General features: G+C 41.1%; 1 protein-coding gene across 1 annotated transcript in view; it reads right to left on the reverse strand.

The window, feature by feature from the left end:
- Positions 1 to 334: 334 nt before the first annotated feature.
- ADIPOR2 (adiponectin receptor 2) overlaps positions 335 to 15390 on the reverse strand; it is an 82136-nt gene continuing 67080 nt past the window's right edge. The window contains exons 4-8 of the mRNA XM_028531607.2: positions 12272 to 12443; positions 8597 to 8783; positions 8171 to 8358; positions 5451 to 5644; positions 335 to 3112 (exon numbers count right to left, since the gene is read on the reverse strand). Of these exons, the coding sequence (XP_028387408.1) occupies positions 2984 to 3112; positions 5451 to 5644; positions 8171 to 8358; positions 8597 to 8783; positions 12272 to 12443 (870 nt within the window). The 3' untranslated portion in view covers positions 335 to 2983. The remainder of the gene's footprint in view (positions 3113 to 5450; positions 5645 to 8170; positions 8359 to 8596; positions 8784 to 12271; positions 12444 to 15390) is intronic.

A 15390-nucleotide genomic window follows, 5' to 3' on the forward strand; every position in this document is an offset into this window, starting at 1 on the left:
AGAGTGATGGTTAGGATTACATGAGGTATCAAGAGTACTTAACAGACCCCTTTGCATAGCATGTTCATTGTATTAGGAATTATTTTTATAAACTTTAACAATAAATTAAGAACTGCACCCTTGGAGTTAGCCCTGCCCTCCATTCTAACCCTCGTCAGAATGGTTGAGCAAAGTGAGCCAAGCACCATGAGCACTTTGATTTGTGAATTCAGATTGCCAAGTTTCTGGTAATTCCTTAAGCTTCAGTGTCGAAATTAGAACTTCAATTAAGAAACATTAAAAGCTTTGGGGAGGTAAACTGAGGCAGTAAAAAGAAATACACGCCAAAAGTTCCTATTCCATTTGGTTCATTTTATTGGAAGTTGAGAACACAGCAAGGGCCACCCCCTGGTGAACAGCGCCGTCGCAGATGCCTTTCAGAGACCCCAGCCTTCTACGATCCCCAGCATGTGCTTTGTGGCTTCAGCAATTTATAAAGGGTAAGGGGAAAAATACTGAAAAAGGCCACTATTTAATGGTGAGAGAATGAAGCTGCAGAGGTCCTAATCAGCCTAGGGCCAAAAAAGAAAATTAAAAATCTGCAGAGCAAGCAAGCCTCTGACAGCTGAGAGTAAGGCATTCAGGCGCCAACCTGGTGAGAGTTCTCAGCGAGCACTGTAAGACCAAGTGCAGCGAGGCTGTTGGTAGTGAGTTGCACACAGACACACACATATAAATGAGCACACACGCACCCACACACACACCCTAAAGAGATTTTTACTGGATTATACATCGGTGTTAAATTTCATGTTTCTAGGGGTTTGTGCTATGTTGAACCAGATTCAGCTCCTCCTTTGGGGTGTGGGGTGATGAGGCCCAGAGACTGCTACCTCTGTTGGTGTTGTTTCAAGGCTGCATCTGACACCCCATATCCCACATGCATGACCGAAGAGCAAGTCTGGCTTCTGATATGTGCTGTTGTGTCTGTGGAACTAAGTGAGCTCCCTTCCAGATGGCCACTGTCCTACTGGACTGTCTCCTCAAATGGAGTAATACTGTTTATTCTGTTAGGCACTGAACCAATTTACCCACTTTTGCTGGGTCCACCTAGCACCCAGGGCAGTGACCTTATCCAGACCCAAAATACTCTTAAGTTCTTCCCAAGTTCTATAATGGATTCTTTCTTCCTGGTTCCCAGCTTTTGCTGGAAACTGGAAAGGGAAAGAAAAGAGAAAAAGACCCAAGAAAACCCTATCCGGAATAAACAGGAGACCCTTCCATATTCCCACACACCCGGTTGAGGATGCCAGCCTACAAGCTTAGGACCTCAATATTTAGTCCTAGCACCCACAATCCCCAGGATGTAACAATCACTTGATGAGGGTAAGTAACCTAAGACTCGAGTGCTATTTGGGCGGTTTGAGTATGAGCCAAGATGCGAGTTCCCCTACCAGGCTATGAACCAGAGCCTTCCCCCACCACTCTGCCTGACACCATAACAGGGTAAAGACACAAGCAGTCTTTCTTTTACTTCTGGCAGCCCTTCGAAGATACAGTTTTAAAGGTTCTACCAGACTCCCTGACAACATACAACTTTCCTTTTATAACTTCCCACCACACTATCCCTTATAAGGGAATGCTGATACTCCACAGTGAGTACTGGGCCCTGCTTCACAAGAGTTCTCCTGGCTTTTCTGTTCAAGAAGAGCTGATGTCTGTCATACTGAGGCTCACCAAGGTACCAGGTAAAAATCATTTTCCTAATCCAAAGGAAGCATTCTTCCAACCTAGGTAAATGAGCTCAGGAGGCACCTGGACAAGGCAGACTTTTGTGGCTGGCTCCATGCCAAGAAAAATGATGCTGAGAAAAAGTTGACTTTTAGTCTCAGGAGGAAGAAGGGTAGTTGGGGCAGTGATTTTAATAGAGGGGAATTTCCAGGGTATTGCAAAGCTCTACAACAAGGATATGGAAAACTGTGACATCCCTATAATCAGAAAAAAAACACCAAAAAACTGAACAGGATGCCAGGAAGTAATCAGATCAGCCCCTGTGCTAATGTCTCCAGAGCTTCCCCTACCAGCATAAATGACTTTCTGAGGCAGGTGGCTCTATTCCTTAAAGGGTCATCAACATAAAAAAGAAGTCATCTTAACCAGAGCCTTTATGTAACATCCTGCTAGCCACTCACGTGCTGCTTCCACTGAGAACACACATACCAATTCCCTCTACCTCAGGACTCCCAAAAGCTCTCAGCCATGAGAGTGGTCATGTGATCACTGGGCTGGGGCTGTACTTTCTGCCCCACCGAGGTCCAAGGTATGTCAGCCTTCAGAAGGCACCTTGGTGCACCAAGGCATTATACATTCTGGGGCTACCACCTGATCCTCCTACAGTCACTTTGTGCAAAATTGAAACAGTGTGTGGTACTTGCATGTTTCATCCTATACAAAAATTCTCCCTCCCTCCCCTACCCCTATGTTTTAAACATTTATATAAATTCTTATTTAAACAGTAAGTTAGAAATCTTATTTACATTGTTTGTTCTCCCAAAACAGCATCTAAAATCACACTCCCACCACTTAATAAGATATAAATGTTCACCTAAATTGGTTTGTATTATTGTTTTAAGGAGGGAGAAAGGGAGAAGGACGAACCGCCAGCTAAACTGTTTCTCCATCTTCAACAAATAAATATGATACAGATCAGAAGCCAGTTTGCCAAGGGTTCTGCAGAGCCCTTAAATCAGTACATCCCACGAATATGTCGGGGTTTGGGCCATTTCTCCTTTTCTCCTAATTGATGCACTCCATCCTTTGAGGTATGATTTATTTTTGTTTTTCTCTTCTCAGTCATGTGCCATGTGGAGCCCCTGGGGCATCACCAAGCCCATGAGGCTGTCCGAGTTTTGGAGCTCCTCTGCTACTAGCATCAGTGGACAGGAAGGGAGGCCTGCAGGTGCTGCAGGCGCTGGTTCAGGGTCCCAATCCCTGGCTACTGTAGGTGTCACAGTGCATCCTCTTCGCTGCAGCCTCCGCCGATCATGAAGCGGAACTCTTGGAGGTTGGAGACCCCGTGGAAGTGAACAAAAGCGCCGGCAACCACAAAGATGTGGAATAGCTGATGAGAGTGAAACTGGAGGGGGAAAAAAAGGTGGGGGGTGGAGAAACCTATGCATTATTAAAAGTCTGCTGAAGGTTCTTAAGACCATTTATGCTGAGCACAGGGCAAGGAATGAATGTGACAGAGCTCAAATTCAAGGTGTCCACAGATGCTGGGATATACATTAGGCATATCATATTCTGCTGAACTGAAGACCAGCTGTCCCCAAAGAAATCAAGGTGCTACTGCTAAGGTCTAGACATGAAAATGTACACACTTAACACTGCAGTATAAGGTGAACACAGGGGCAGTGCCGCACACAGACTACTGCCGACAGGCCACCAAGGCCCCAAGGGTCCCCTCATACCTAGCAGTAGGCAACGGTTAGACAGAGGGCATTTTCCTCTTTGCTGACAGACATATTTGTTATAGGCTAAAGCACTTGAGCTGTGGTCATTTAAATGTTAGAAAATGCTCTCTGTTAGAAAAACTAAAGGGATTTCCAGGACTGGGTGAAGGTCAAAACATATGGTGGCAAAGACAAAATAAAAGACTCTGGAATTACACAGACAAAATACTAAATATATCAAAAGACTAGGAAAGTAGGGTCTTTCACTTCCTTCTGAAGTCAGAAGCTGATCTACAACCATGTGACAGTAGTTCTGATTTAACCTGTGCTGCTGAATGCTCAAAAGGGGCTATCAAATGCTCAGTGCACCGAACATTACTTCAAAATCACACTATTCTCTCATTATAGTCTCAAAATGAAAAAGTACAGCAGCAAATAAAAATACAGCAGCAGAACAGTATTTATCAAGGAAAAGACATCGATTTTAGAAGTGTAAACTAGAAGGATCTATTAGACACAGCCAAAGAGATGTTTCAGAGGACACCAAAGGGGACTTACTCTCCCCAAAAGGAGAAAAGGTAAAAAATCTTCCCATATCAATGTCAAAATTATGAAGAGACAATCTCAGAGTGATAAATTAGCTAATTTCAAGCTCAAAAGATTACCTAAATTAGCATTACTGCCATTTTACAGATAGCTAAACTAAACTTTAAAGAGACTGCATGATCACCTTAGTCTATAACAATCAACAAGAGGTTAAGAAACACAATTCCAAAGGTCAGACTTCATGTCAAACAACACTCCAATTCTGTACTGTTGAAAATGTTTCAAGCCATATTCTGTCATAAAATGTTCCAACTGTTGGTCCCATGTATCTTCTTTCCCTCTCTTTCCTTTCTTACCATTAACCACAAGCTAGTTATCTCTACCTCCCACTCCAAATAAACACATCCACATACTCTCTCTCTCAAAACAAGTCATTAAACTTGGTGATCAAAAAGGATCTAGGTAAAAATCTGGCCCCAAAAAAAGGATTTCAGTAAAAATCTGATCTATCGCTTTCATTTCATAAATGAGGAAGCTGAGATAAAAAATGACTAAATGACTTGCCAGTACAGTGTAGTATACACTCTGACACTAGACCAACCTCATTCATATTCTACTCCTACCACTGGAGCCACCTACCTCCCTAACCCTCATGTCCTAATCTGCAAAATGAAAACATTAGTAACAATTATTATACCTTATAGGGCTAATGCGTTACATGAGGTTATCCGTGAGAAGTGTTCACTCAGTACTGTGCCAGACACCAAGTAAGTGCTCAATACATATTCCGTATTTTGCCATGTATAATGCACATTTTTTTGCCCAAATTTTTTAGGGAAACTTAAGGATGTGCATTATACATGGGCAGTACCTGAAATACCTTGTATTTGTTCTTGTGTCCTGTAATTGTAACATAAAATTTCTTACCAAAATGCTAAAATTCCTTTACAATACAAAAAACAAGTATCTAAATATAAATAATAATTGAATTAAAAATTAAAATGAGCCCTGGCTGGTGCAGCTCAGTGGATTGAGCACCAGCTTGTGAACTAAAGGGTTACTGGTTCAATTCCCAGTCAGAGCACATACCTGGGCTGCAGGCCAGGTCCCCAGTTGGGGTCGTGCAAGAGGCAACCACACATTGATGTTTCTCTCCCTCTCTCTCTGTCTCTCTCTCTCTCCCCCTCTGTCTAAAAATAAACAAATAAAATCTTTTAAAAAAATTTTTTTCTCTGAAAGTGTGGGCCAAAAACGTGGGTGTGCATTATACATGGGAATGCATTATACATGGCAAAATACAACAATTGTTATACTTATGATCCAGAGAAACACAAGTAATGAGGGAGAGTTAGGACTAGAATACAGATCTGGTGATTTTGAGTCTAAAATTTTTTCGGTTATTTTACTTCCCAGTCTGCCAATAACCCACTAAGAGGTATGTACGCATGTACAATAGCCACCTCTGATCATACTTACCCAGATGTCACACTTGCCAGGAAAGAAGCGTTCAGGGATGCGGGCAGCATACAGGGCAGCCCCTGTGATATAGAGGCTGGCCATGAGCATCAACCAGCCGATCTGTCCTATGGTGGCAGCCTTCAGGAACCCCTCCGAGATGACATAGTGCAAGGCAGGAATGGTTCCACTCAGGCCTAGTCCCAAAAACACTCCTGAGAATCACGAGAAATAAATAAAGCAAAAATGTAGAATAGAAATAAGGAACGAGAAATAAATATTACAACACAGAACCAACAATTCTGTAAAATGAATACTTCCAAGTATAATGCAACATTAGCTTCTTATACGAATGGAAAAAGAAGGTTCTTCAAACTCAAGCATACTGCCACACAAGACAGCAAAGTTCTATTCTAAAAGATAGATCTAGTTATAAATTCAAGGAGCCTCCTGCTAAGAGAGGCTTAACAAGTGAGCAGTCCTCAAAGGATGCTGCAGTATTTTAGGAACTAGACAGCTCTAGGAGTGTATTCAAACCTCCCTAAATGTTGCCTCTCCATAGACACCGATGGCAAAACAAAGCATAGACACAGATATTTTACATATTTTATCTTCCCTTTAAAACAACAGATATTAATGGTAATGGAAAAAATACAATAATCTTTTTAAAAAAATACATAAAACAAGAGATATTCCTGAGGTAGGAGGAGCAGGAGAGATGAGAGAGTGAGAGGTGGAGGTGAGGAAACACGAGGCAGTTATGGGTTTTGATGACTCCCCAAAGCATTTTCGGGAACCACAGCTGGAACCACACTTGGCTAGAGGTTCAACCCTCCAAGCCTAGGCTGTGTCCTCATTTCCGAGACAGAAAGAGACACAGACGAGACAGAGATGAGACAGAGACAGACAGAGATGTTTCTGAAAGTTTCCAGGCCCAAAAGTACCAATCAGTTACAGAAGTCTACAGAAGTCTATCAGAATCACTCCACTAAGCCCTATATGCCTTCAAAATCGATAGTGTTTTTCAAACTTCCAGATATAACCTAGGTTATAAGATCAACTGAGTATGGATCAGAATTTTTTTAAATGAACTAGAGTAAAATAATAAATATCACATTATGTCACAAGTGGAGAGTACTAGTTGGTAAAAGTTTTATAATTGATATTTCTGTCCATTTGTGTGTGTATTAAAACAAAATGTCACGATCAAAAAAGTTTGAAGGCAACTGACCTAAAACCACTTTGAGATGTGTGTCAACCCACACACCACATCAACTCCCTGTAGGAGCTGAAACTGCTGCTACATGTTTGACACAAAGACTTAAGAATGGCCCTTGCAAAACAATGGTAATCTTTTTGAAAAGAAAGGGGCCTACTGCTTGCTTTAGACATCATTCCACAAGCTGCTGGTATGCAACGATGTAGGCACATACCCATATTCATAAATAAAATGGACATCAACAGAGAAAAGGAAAATGGCAATGTTCATCTCATAAAAGATATAAACCAAGCAGGCCTAAATAAAAACTACTCCCTACCTCTACTCCTCACCAAAGAGAGGTAAGTCACTATGACCCTGTTTCTTCACTTGTTCTGTTCCTCTGCGTGCTAAGCAAAGGCTGCCAATGGTCCTGCCTATCGTTCTCTAAGTCAAAGCTCAGGAATTTGGTTCTTCTGATGTGTGTGAACAGCAGGATGCTCAGCTCTACTCAGCAAAGAGGTTCTTAACTCATGTACTTAAGCAAGCTTAACACTAAGGTTAAGTACTACTGTAAGCCAGCCCTGACCACTGTTCATTTGCTCACATAAACATTTAAGGAGGGAAGAGAGTAATGTTAGAGCACAGAGTTAACTCTAACTCCTAACCTTCTAGGTAACTGCAGGTGAACCATGGCTTGGATTTTAACACTAAACAGATTTTTTTGTTTTCTGTTCTAAAGACTGAAAGGAAAACTACTCCTTTTAATACTTCTTCATTCTCAGTAGGCACTGGGTTTTGATGCTAGGAACAGAAAATTCAAGACATAGACTTGGCTATAAGGACTTTCTTTCCAGTCCAGTAGAAGACAAAAACATGTCTCTGTTAGCCCTATACTCTTACAGGAAGGCTCAGGCAAGACACTGAAAGGCTTGTGGACTTTCCATACAATCTATAAAAAGCCTCTTTATCCCTACATCAGAAGAGATGTATGGTGCCTACATTAGTGGAACACAATCAGTATGAAGTCTTTTTTAAATTTTTTTATTTTATTTCTTTCCATCACCTCTTATCCCCCCATACCATTTTCTACCTCCACTCGTCCCCTCCCCACCCCACATGGAGTGAATTCTTATTTACCTAAGCAGACTGCACAATTTAAAATAAATATACAAAACAAAAATAACAACAAAAAGAACAAATCACTGCAAAAAGTATGCTTCATGCTGACAGTAAGAGGAATCACTGATTATTCTACAAAGGTTACAGAGCCCCCCAGTCTCATCGACAGTGCATGGCCATAAAACTAAAGCAAATTACACACTGCCCAGAAAACGGGGCCCACACAGCTTACCACTGTTTGTCAACTCCACTGCTTTACCACAGCTGATGAACACTGCTTTAAAAGCCCCCAAGAAAAGAACTATAATTTATTCATCTTTGCATCATAAGTACATAGCATAATGCTTAGAAAATAAATGGCAGACCTTAAGTAAATGACTGGTAAATAAATGTTTAATGTAAAACCTCCACATGCTCTTACCTGCTCTGACTCCCCGATACTGAGGGGTGGCAAACATGTCCCACTGGGAGACTATAATGGCTGCGATGCCCAGCACACAGATGACAATCAGGTAGATGAAGCAAGGTTGTGGATTACAGTAGAAAGAATAATAAAGCCACGGAACAAAACTTCCCATAATCAGAAGAGCAATGCCAGAGTAATCTAGTCTAGGATGGGAGGGAGGGAGAAATCCATTTGTTAAAAATCACTGTGCATTATACGCTCAAATTAATCCCCCATGACACAAGCCAGCAATGACAGCTAAGAAGCAAAGTGGGGTGCTTGCTTTAATTTTTTTAAACGTTCTTATCAGATGGCATTAAGAATTCTGTCAGCTCTGCTAGATGTTCACTAATTCACTAACTCTGTATCATTAATCAAAATATGGACTTTACAGATACTTACTTAGAGAAGAGTCGGGAGACCCCTTCTGAGTGGCAGTAGACTGTGTGGAAGAGCCATGAAAAAGAAAGGCAGAGAATGGCCCCCAAGAAGAACAACCCAAAGACCACCTTCTCTTGCAGAGGGGCCACAAAGGAGATGTTTGGACGGAACATATAAAAGATCCCCAGGCACAGGAAGAATACACAACCTAAGAGAAGAGTACAGGGGAGGGGGAAAAAATTATCCTTTTGAAGAGACAATATTTTTTGTTGATTACATTTTCAATCCTTCACAATTACAATGACAGTCTGGGTCAAGAGTTCCATAAGAAAAATCTTCTAAATAACCAAAGCCTATCCAAATTTTTGGCTACTTCAAGCATTGTTGGTATCATATACTTTTCAGCATCATTTTATGATGCTGAAATACAAAATACAATCACTTATTTATCTGAGAACATAATTTAAAAAGTGGTGCCACTGTTAGAAGACTACATTAGTCCACTTCTACCTCTAGATCTACTATAAAATTTCATTTGTAATGTTTTAAGCACATTATGCTGTAGTCCAGCTTACAAAGGTCCAGTTTGCATTTGCTTTTGTAATAAATCCCAATACCTCCAAACCCTGCCAAGAAATACAGCTTTTCTCCACCAATAGCTGTCAAGATGTATCTGTTTTCTCTGTTCCTCCCCAATTGGCCCAACAGATTCAAGAAGTACGGACAGTGGCCCTGGCCAGGTAGCTCAGCTGGTTAGAGTATTGTCCCAATACACCAAGGTTGCAGGTTCAATCCCCAGTCAGGGCATGTATAAGAAGCAACCAATGAATGTGTCAAGAAGTGGATTACAAATTGATGTTTGTTTCTCCCTCCCTTCCCTCTCTCTAAACATCAATAAATAAAAATTAAAATTTTTTTTACAAAAAAATAATTAAGAACCATAAAATGCCTATTCTGGCTATTTCATAACCAATTTTTAAACCATTCTTCACAGTAAGATGTCATGTTCTTACTGCTTAGGGAAAGAAGGGCCACTTAACAAATGACAGGCACAGATATTAAGAATTTAAACATTTGCTAAGTGATTCTGTTTGATCCATTTAATAAAACATTTACCCTGGAGTTAGACATCAGCAACAAACTTGATTTTATACTCTGTTCTGTTCTCACTATACTAGCAACGTAGGGGACATGGGGACACAGTGGAAATCAAATGTGTTAAGAAATGCAAGTCAAATGGGGTAAAGGCCAGAAACTATTTAGTATACAATAGTTTTCCCCCTTATCCAGTTTTGTTTTCTGTGGTTCAGTTACCCACAGTCAATAGTGGTCTGAAAATATTAAATAAAAAATTCCATTTGCTTTGAATCCATAAGCTTTGAATTGCAAACCATTCTGAGTAGCACGATGGAATCTCATGCCATCCTGCCCAGGTCGTGAACCGTCCCTCTGCCCAGCGTGCATATGCTTCTACCTTCCCGCCCCTTAGTCCCTTAGCAGCCATCTTGGTTATCAGGTCTGTTGATGGGTCTGATACCATATACACACAGACACCACATGCACACAACTTTTATTACAGTATATAGTTATAACGGTTCTATTTTATTGTAGTTAATCTACTAATGTGCCTAATTTATAAATTAAACTTATCGTAAGTTTGTATATATAGAAAAATATATAGCATATACGGGGTTCAGTTCTATCTGCAGTCTGAGGCATCCAGTGTGGGCCTTGGAATGTATCCCCCTTGGACTTCACAAGGTTGTGAAATCATCACTATTATTAAATTCCAGAACATTTCCATCACCCCCAAAAGAAGCCCTGTACCTGCTACAGTGATATCCCATTCCCCAATCCCCACTCCAGTCATCCACTAACCTAGTTTCTGTCTCCAGACTTCCCATTCTAGGCATTTAATGTACATGGATCATGTAACATGTGGCTTCTTCCATTGAGCATGTTTTCAAGCCTCATTCATGTTGTAGCATGTATCAATATCAAGTAATAGTTCACTGTATGGATTTACCACATTTTACTTTTCAATTCACCACCTGAAAGATTTTGAGTTGTTTCCACTCTTTCGCTATTATACATAATGGTGCTAAGTACATTTGTGTACTCACTCTGTGTGAACATGTTTTCCACTGTCTTAAGTCTAAAGAGGAGAACTGTTGGTAACCCTGTTGAAGCATGTGAAGAACTGCCAGACTGTTTCCCATACGGCTGCACCATTTTATATTCCCACAAGCAATGTATGCAAGTTCTAATTTTCCACATCCTTGCCAAGGCTTGTAATTTTCCATTTTCTTGTTTATAGCCATTCTAGTGAGTTTGCCATGGTATTTCATTGCATTTCACAAAGTATTTGATTTGCATTTCTCAAAATGACTAATGATGTTGAGCATCTTTTCATATGTTTATTGGCCATTTGTAGATCTTTGAAGAAATGACTATTCAGGTCCTTTATTCATTTTTCAAACTGGGCTGTCTTTTTATTGTTTAGTTGTAAGAGTTCTTTACTAGTACATCAGTCCCCAATCTTTCTGGCACAGAGGACCAGTTTCATGAAAGACAATTTTTCCACAGATGGCAGGTGGGGTGTGGGAGGGTGTTGCGGAGACAGGAGGCAGGGCTCAGGTGGTAGTGTGAGCAAAGCTCTGCTCACCCGCCACTTACCTCCTGCTGTGCAGCCCGGTTCCTAACAGGCCACTGACGGTTACATGTCCACAGTTCAGAGGCTAGGGGCCCCTGCTTTACTAGACCTTTATTAGATATGCACTTTACAGATATTTTCTGTTCTGTAGGTTACCTTATCCTTTCTGGATAATTTTTTTTTACATATAAGCTTTTAATTTTGATTAAGTCCAACTTATCCATTTTTTTCTTTGGTTGATATGCTTTTGGTATCAATTCTAAGAGACTGTCACCTAATCCAAGGTCACAAACAGTTACATCTATGTTTTCTCCTAATGATTTTATAGTTTTAGTTTGTATGATTAAGTCTTTCATCCATTTTGAGTTAATTTTTGCATATGGTATAAGGTGGGGTTCCAACTTTATTCTTTTACATGTAGCCACTCAGTTATTCCTAATACCATTTATTAAAATAATACCATTTATTAAGATACTCTTTCCCCCATTGTATTCTTTCTTTAACATACAATCATTATGGGAAAAATATTACACATTACATTCTACTTCAAGCCAAACTGAAATTTAATTGTGAATATTCTAAGTAAATACTTTGAAAAGCCAGCTTATTTCTAATAAATAACAACCTCCTCTTAGTGTTCAATAAAATATTTTTTCACATTTTGTACAGAACCTTTCTCTTGGCCTGGTTCAAACACTGTCTAGAAATCCAGTAGTGGTGGACAGATGAAGCTAAAAACAAAAAGGACTCATGGACATGGACAATAACGTGGTGACTGGGGGTGGGGGCGGGTGTGTGTAGAAGAGGTAAATGGTGATGGAAAAAATGCAATTAAAAAAATCAGTAGAGAAAAATATGACAGCTATAAGAAATTCATAGTACAAACCACAGAGCAAATCAGTGAGAAACTGCATCATTACAAATCCAGAAAACAAAATGGCAAATCCCAAATATATTTTTTAAGTTCCGTCCTTACCATCAAATAAATAAAACATTTAAAAAATAAAGAATCAGCAATTCATTACACCACTGATATTTCATACCTAAGAGATGTGTCCAGATGTTGCCCGTCTCTGTGTGTATTCTGAAAATGCTCTTGAAACAGGCCCGGAAAGAAGGCATAGGAGGCCGGTGTCCATGTAAAAGGAAGTCATTGTCCTTGAGCCAGTCTGGCAGCACATCATGGGGGATTACTCGCCATCGACCTTCCCATACCTGGAAGAAAAATATTATCAACTATCTTTGGAGTTCTGTCACTTTAGCAACACTGGTCCCAAATAATAATGTTACATTTTCTTATTAGAAAAAAACCCTTACTTTCAGAAAGACAAACACATTCAAAACGCATAATGTCCTATATTCTGAGTTTTTAAAAAACAGTTTGATCAAAATTAGATTTTTAAATGAGGGGAAGGGCTTTCCTTAAAAAAGGGAAGAGGTAAACGCACTAACAGAGCATGCCCTAAAGAGTTGCTTCAAACTGTTTCCATCTGGCTAAAGTAGGTGAGGGGTCTAAAGTCCCACTTATACAGACTCTCTCCATCCTCCACAACAAACTTTACCTCTGAATAACCTGACATTAAATATGACCATTTTTATACTTAATAGTCCTGTTGGTAAAAAAAGAACTATAAAGAATCATCCTTTTGTGTCTTTTGCTAAAATCTGTCTTAATCCTTTTACTCTCTCTTCTCTTCTTATCACAGCAAATATAATGAAGTAGAAAAGAAAGAACGTAGAAGTCAGAAAATCTCGGATGTCTGCTATTAATTGAACAAGCTTTACTCACAAAATTGCCAAGCCTCAGTTTCCTCATTTATAAAATGAAGATAATAGTGCTTTGATTACTTCATAAAGAAGTTATGAGGATCAAATGAAATGGCCCAGAGCACTTTATAAATGAGTTAGCAACCAACAGCCACCGAAGGTAGTATTAATCCTAACCTTCCCCAAAGGCTACTGTAGGAGGGTGCAGCCAGAGGGTCCCCAAAAGAAGGATTTGTAATGGGGTTCAGAACTCAAGGTGTCCAGGAAATATTAAAAAGATATATACAGGATGTCCTCACCCTCCACCACAGGTGTGAGCTGGGGGAAGGGACAAATGGAGCAGGGTCCTTGAGAGCTGTTTCCCATAGCAACAGCCTTGCAGCTACCCTCTGGTGTGGTCATTTAACACATCTATAACCTTTGACTGGTTACATAGATATGTTAAACAGCTGTGGCCAAGCTCTGAGCCAGGGGAATGGAAGTAACTTCCCCACCAAGACATAGCTGGGGGGCAGGTCCCCCAAGCAGTGCCTGTGTGGGAGCTTGGAGATGATTGGCTTCATGACATGGGGCCGCACCTGCCCAGACTCATGACGGCAGTTCAGTAAAGCTGGAAGGATATGAGTTCTGGCATGTGAGGCCGAGTGTGAGAGGAGTCGGAAATGAGGCTGCACAGGAAGATTGGCGTGGGGACTTAAACCCAGACAGGGCAGCCCTTGAGGGGAGAACCACGCGGCTTTAGCAGAATGGGGACTCCTGCAGCCCTGCGAGAGAGAATCACCATGCGGCTTTAGCAGAGAACCGCCACTGGGCTTTGCCAGAGTGGGGACCCCCCTCCTTGCAGCCATTAAGGAGAAAGAAGCACGCACTTTTGGCACAGGGGGATCACCCCCCCCCCCCCCCCCCCCCCCCCGCAGCCATGAGAAGAATCACCATGAGGCTTTAGCTGGAGATTCCTGCAACACAGCCAATGATGCTGGGAACTGAGGAAGTCCTACCAGCCAAGATGGATTACTGGGAAGAACGAGGCGCTGCCGGAGCCACGGACTTCTATTTCTTTTCCTGAGATATGGTACCCCAGACTGGGCAAAGGGGGGAAGGAAGGACTGTATTTGTGGGTGTTTTAAGGAACTTTGGAATTTTAACAAAGGCATTAAGTCATTACTTTTGGTCTGTATAACTTGAATAAATAACTCCTTTCTTTTTCACCAATCTCTAACATGAAGAGCTATAATTCTCTGGCTTAGGAAAAGGTGAACCTAGTACAGGGGAACCCCAGGAAAAACAGGGGTCAATGCGGTAGCATTGTGGGACCTTCTTCCCTAGTGGCCAGTCGGGGAGGATCATGGGAGACCACATGCACAGTAGCTTTAAAGTAATGCAACTACTTGTACATGTGGCCCACCAAAACTAGCCAGGAAGGATCAGCCCTATAAATAAGAATAGAGTCCCTCCAGCCCATGAGGTCAATCTCTGCTTGGAGTTGGCCTGCTCCTATGTTCTCTGCTATAAACTCTGGGTTTTCAGTTCAATTCTTTGTTCCTATCACTAAAAACCTGGTTACCCACCTGTGACACTACCACCTGTCTAAGAATTAGTAACTAATCCAGCCTCCTCATGCTGGAGAGATGGCAAAGAAGTTAAGCCTTAACTACCTTTCAAGTTCCTTCACCCTCCACCCCTTCTCCCTTTTCCTCACTGTCCCTTCCCCATCAAACTCTAAAGGAAAAGGGATCAGAAGTTTTGCTATCTCCTCCTTAAAAAGTCTGTCAGCCTCTGCTCTGCTTCTTTTAACATCTCTCAGCCCAGGGAGCTCACACCACACAAGGATCACTTATTCCTAAACTAACTTGCTCCTGGCTAGCCAGAAAGATGTAAGAAAAAAAAATGCCAGGCATATGGTCTACCTTTAGGCTTTAGTTTCAGGCAATGATTCCACCTGTTCCCCTCAGGGTTCTTGTGACAAACAATGTGGCTGGGCCATGCAAACTTGAATCTCACTCTACTAAGCAGAAAGATTACCGCTTAGTTACTATGCCCATTCCTTCCACTCCACAACATTGTCCTGTTTCTGCTCTCCTTAATCCTTCCTAACTGACACATATTAAAGAACTGATCCTCTGTGTAACTCCTAAAAAAGTGAGGACTAAATTTAAGAATAGAAATGGCCCTGTGGTTGCTGGTGCTAATTTGACCATTCAATGCTTGTTCCTAATATACAATAAAAAATAAAATAATACCGAAAGACTAATCTAGAGTGTTTTTTAATTATTTATTTATTTTTAGAGAGCGAGAAAGGGAGGGACAGAGACAAGGAAAGAAACATCAATGTGAGACATTGATCAGTTGCCTGATCAGCTGCCTCTCATGTGCATCCCTACTGGGAACCAAACCC

This window comes from Phyllostomus discolor, chromosome 2 (assembly GCF_004126475.2).
Source record: "Phyllostomus discolor isolate MPI-MPIP mPhyDis1 chromosome 2, mPhyDis1.pri.v3, whole genome shotgun sequence".
Taxonomy (NCBI): domain Eukaryota; kingdom Metazoa; phylum Chordata; class Mammalia; order Chiroptera; family Phyllostomidae; genus Phyllostomus; species Phyllostomus discolor.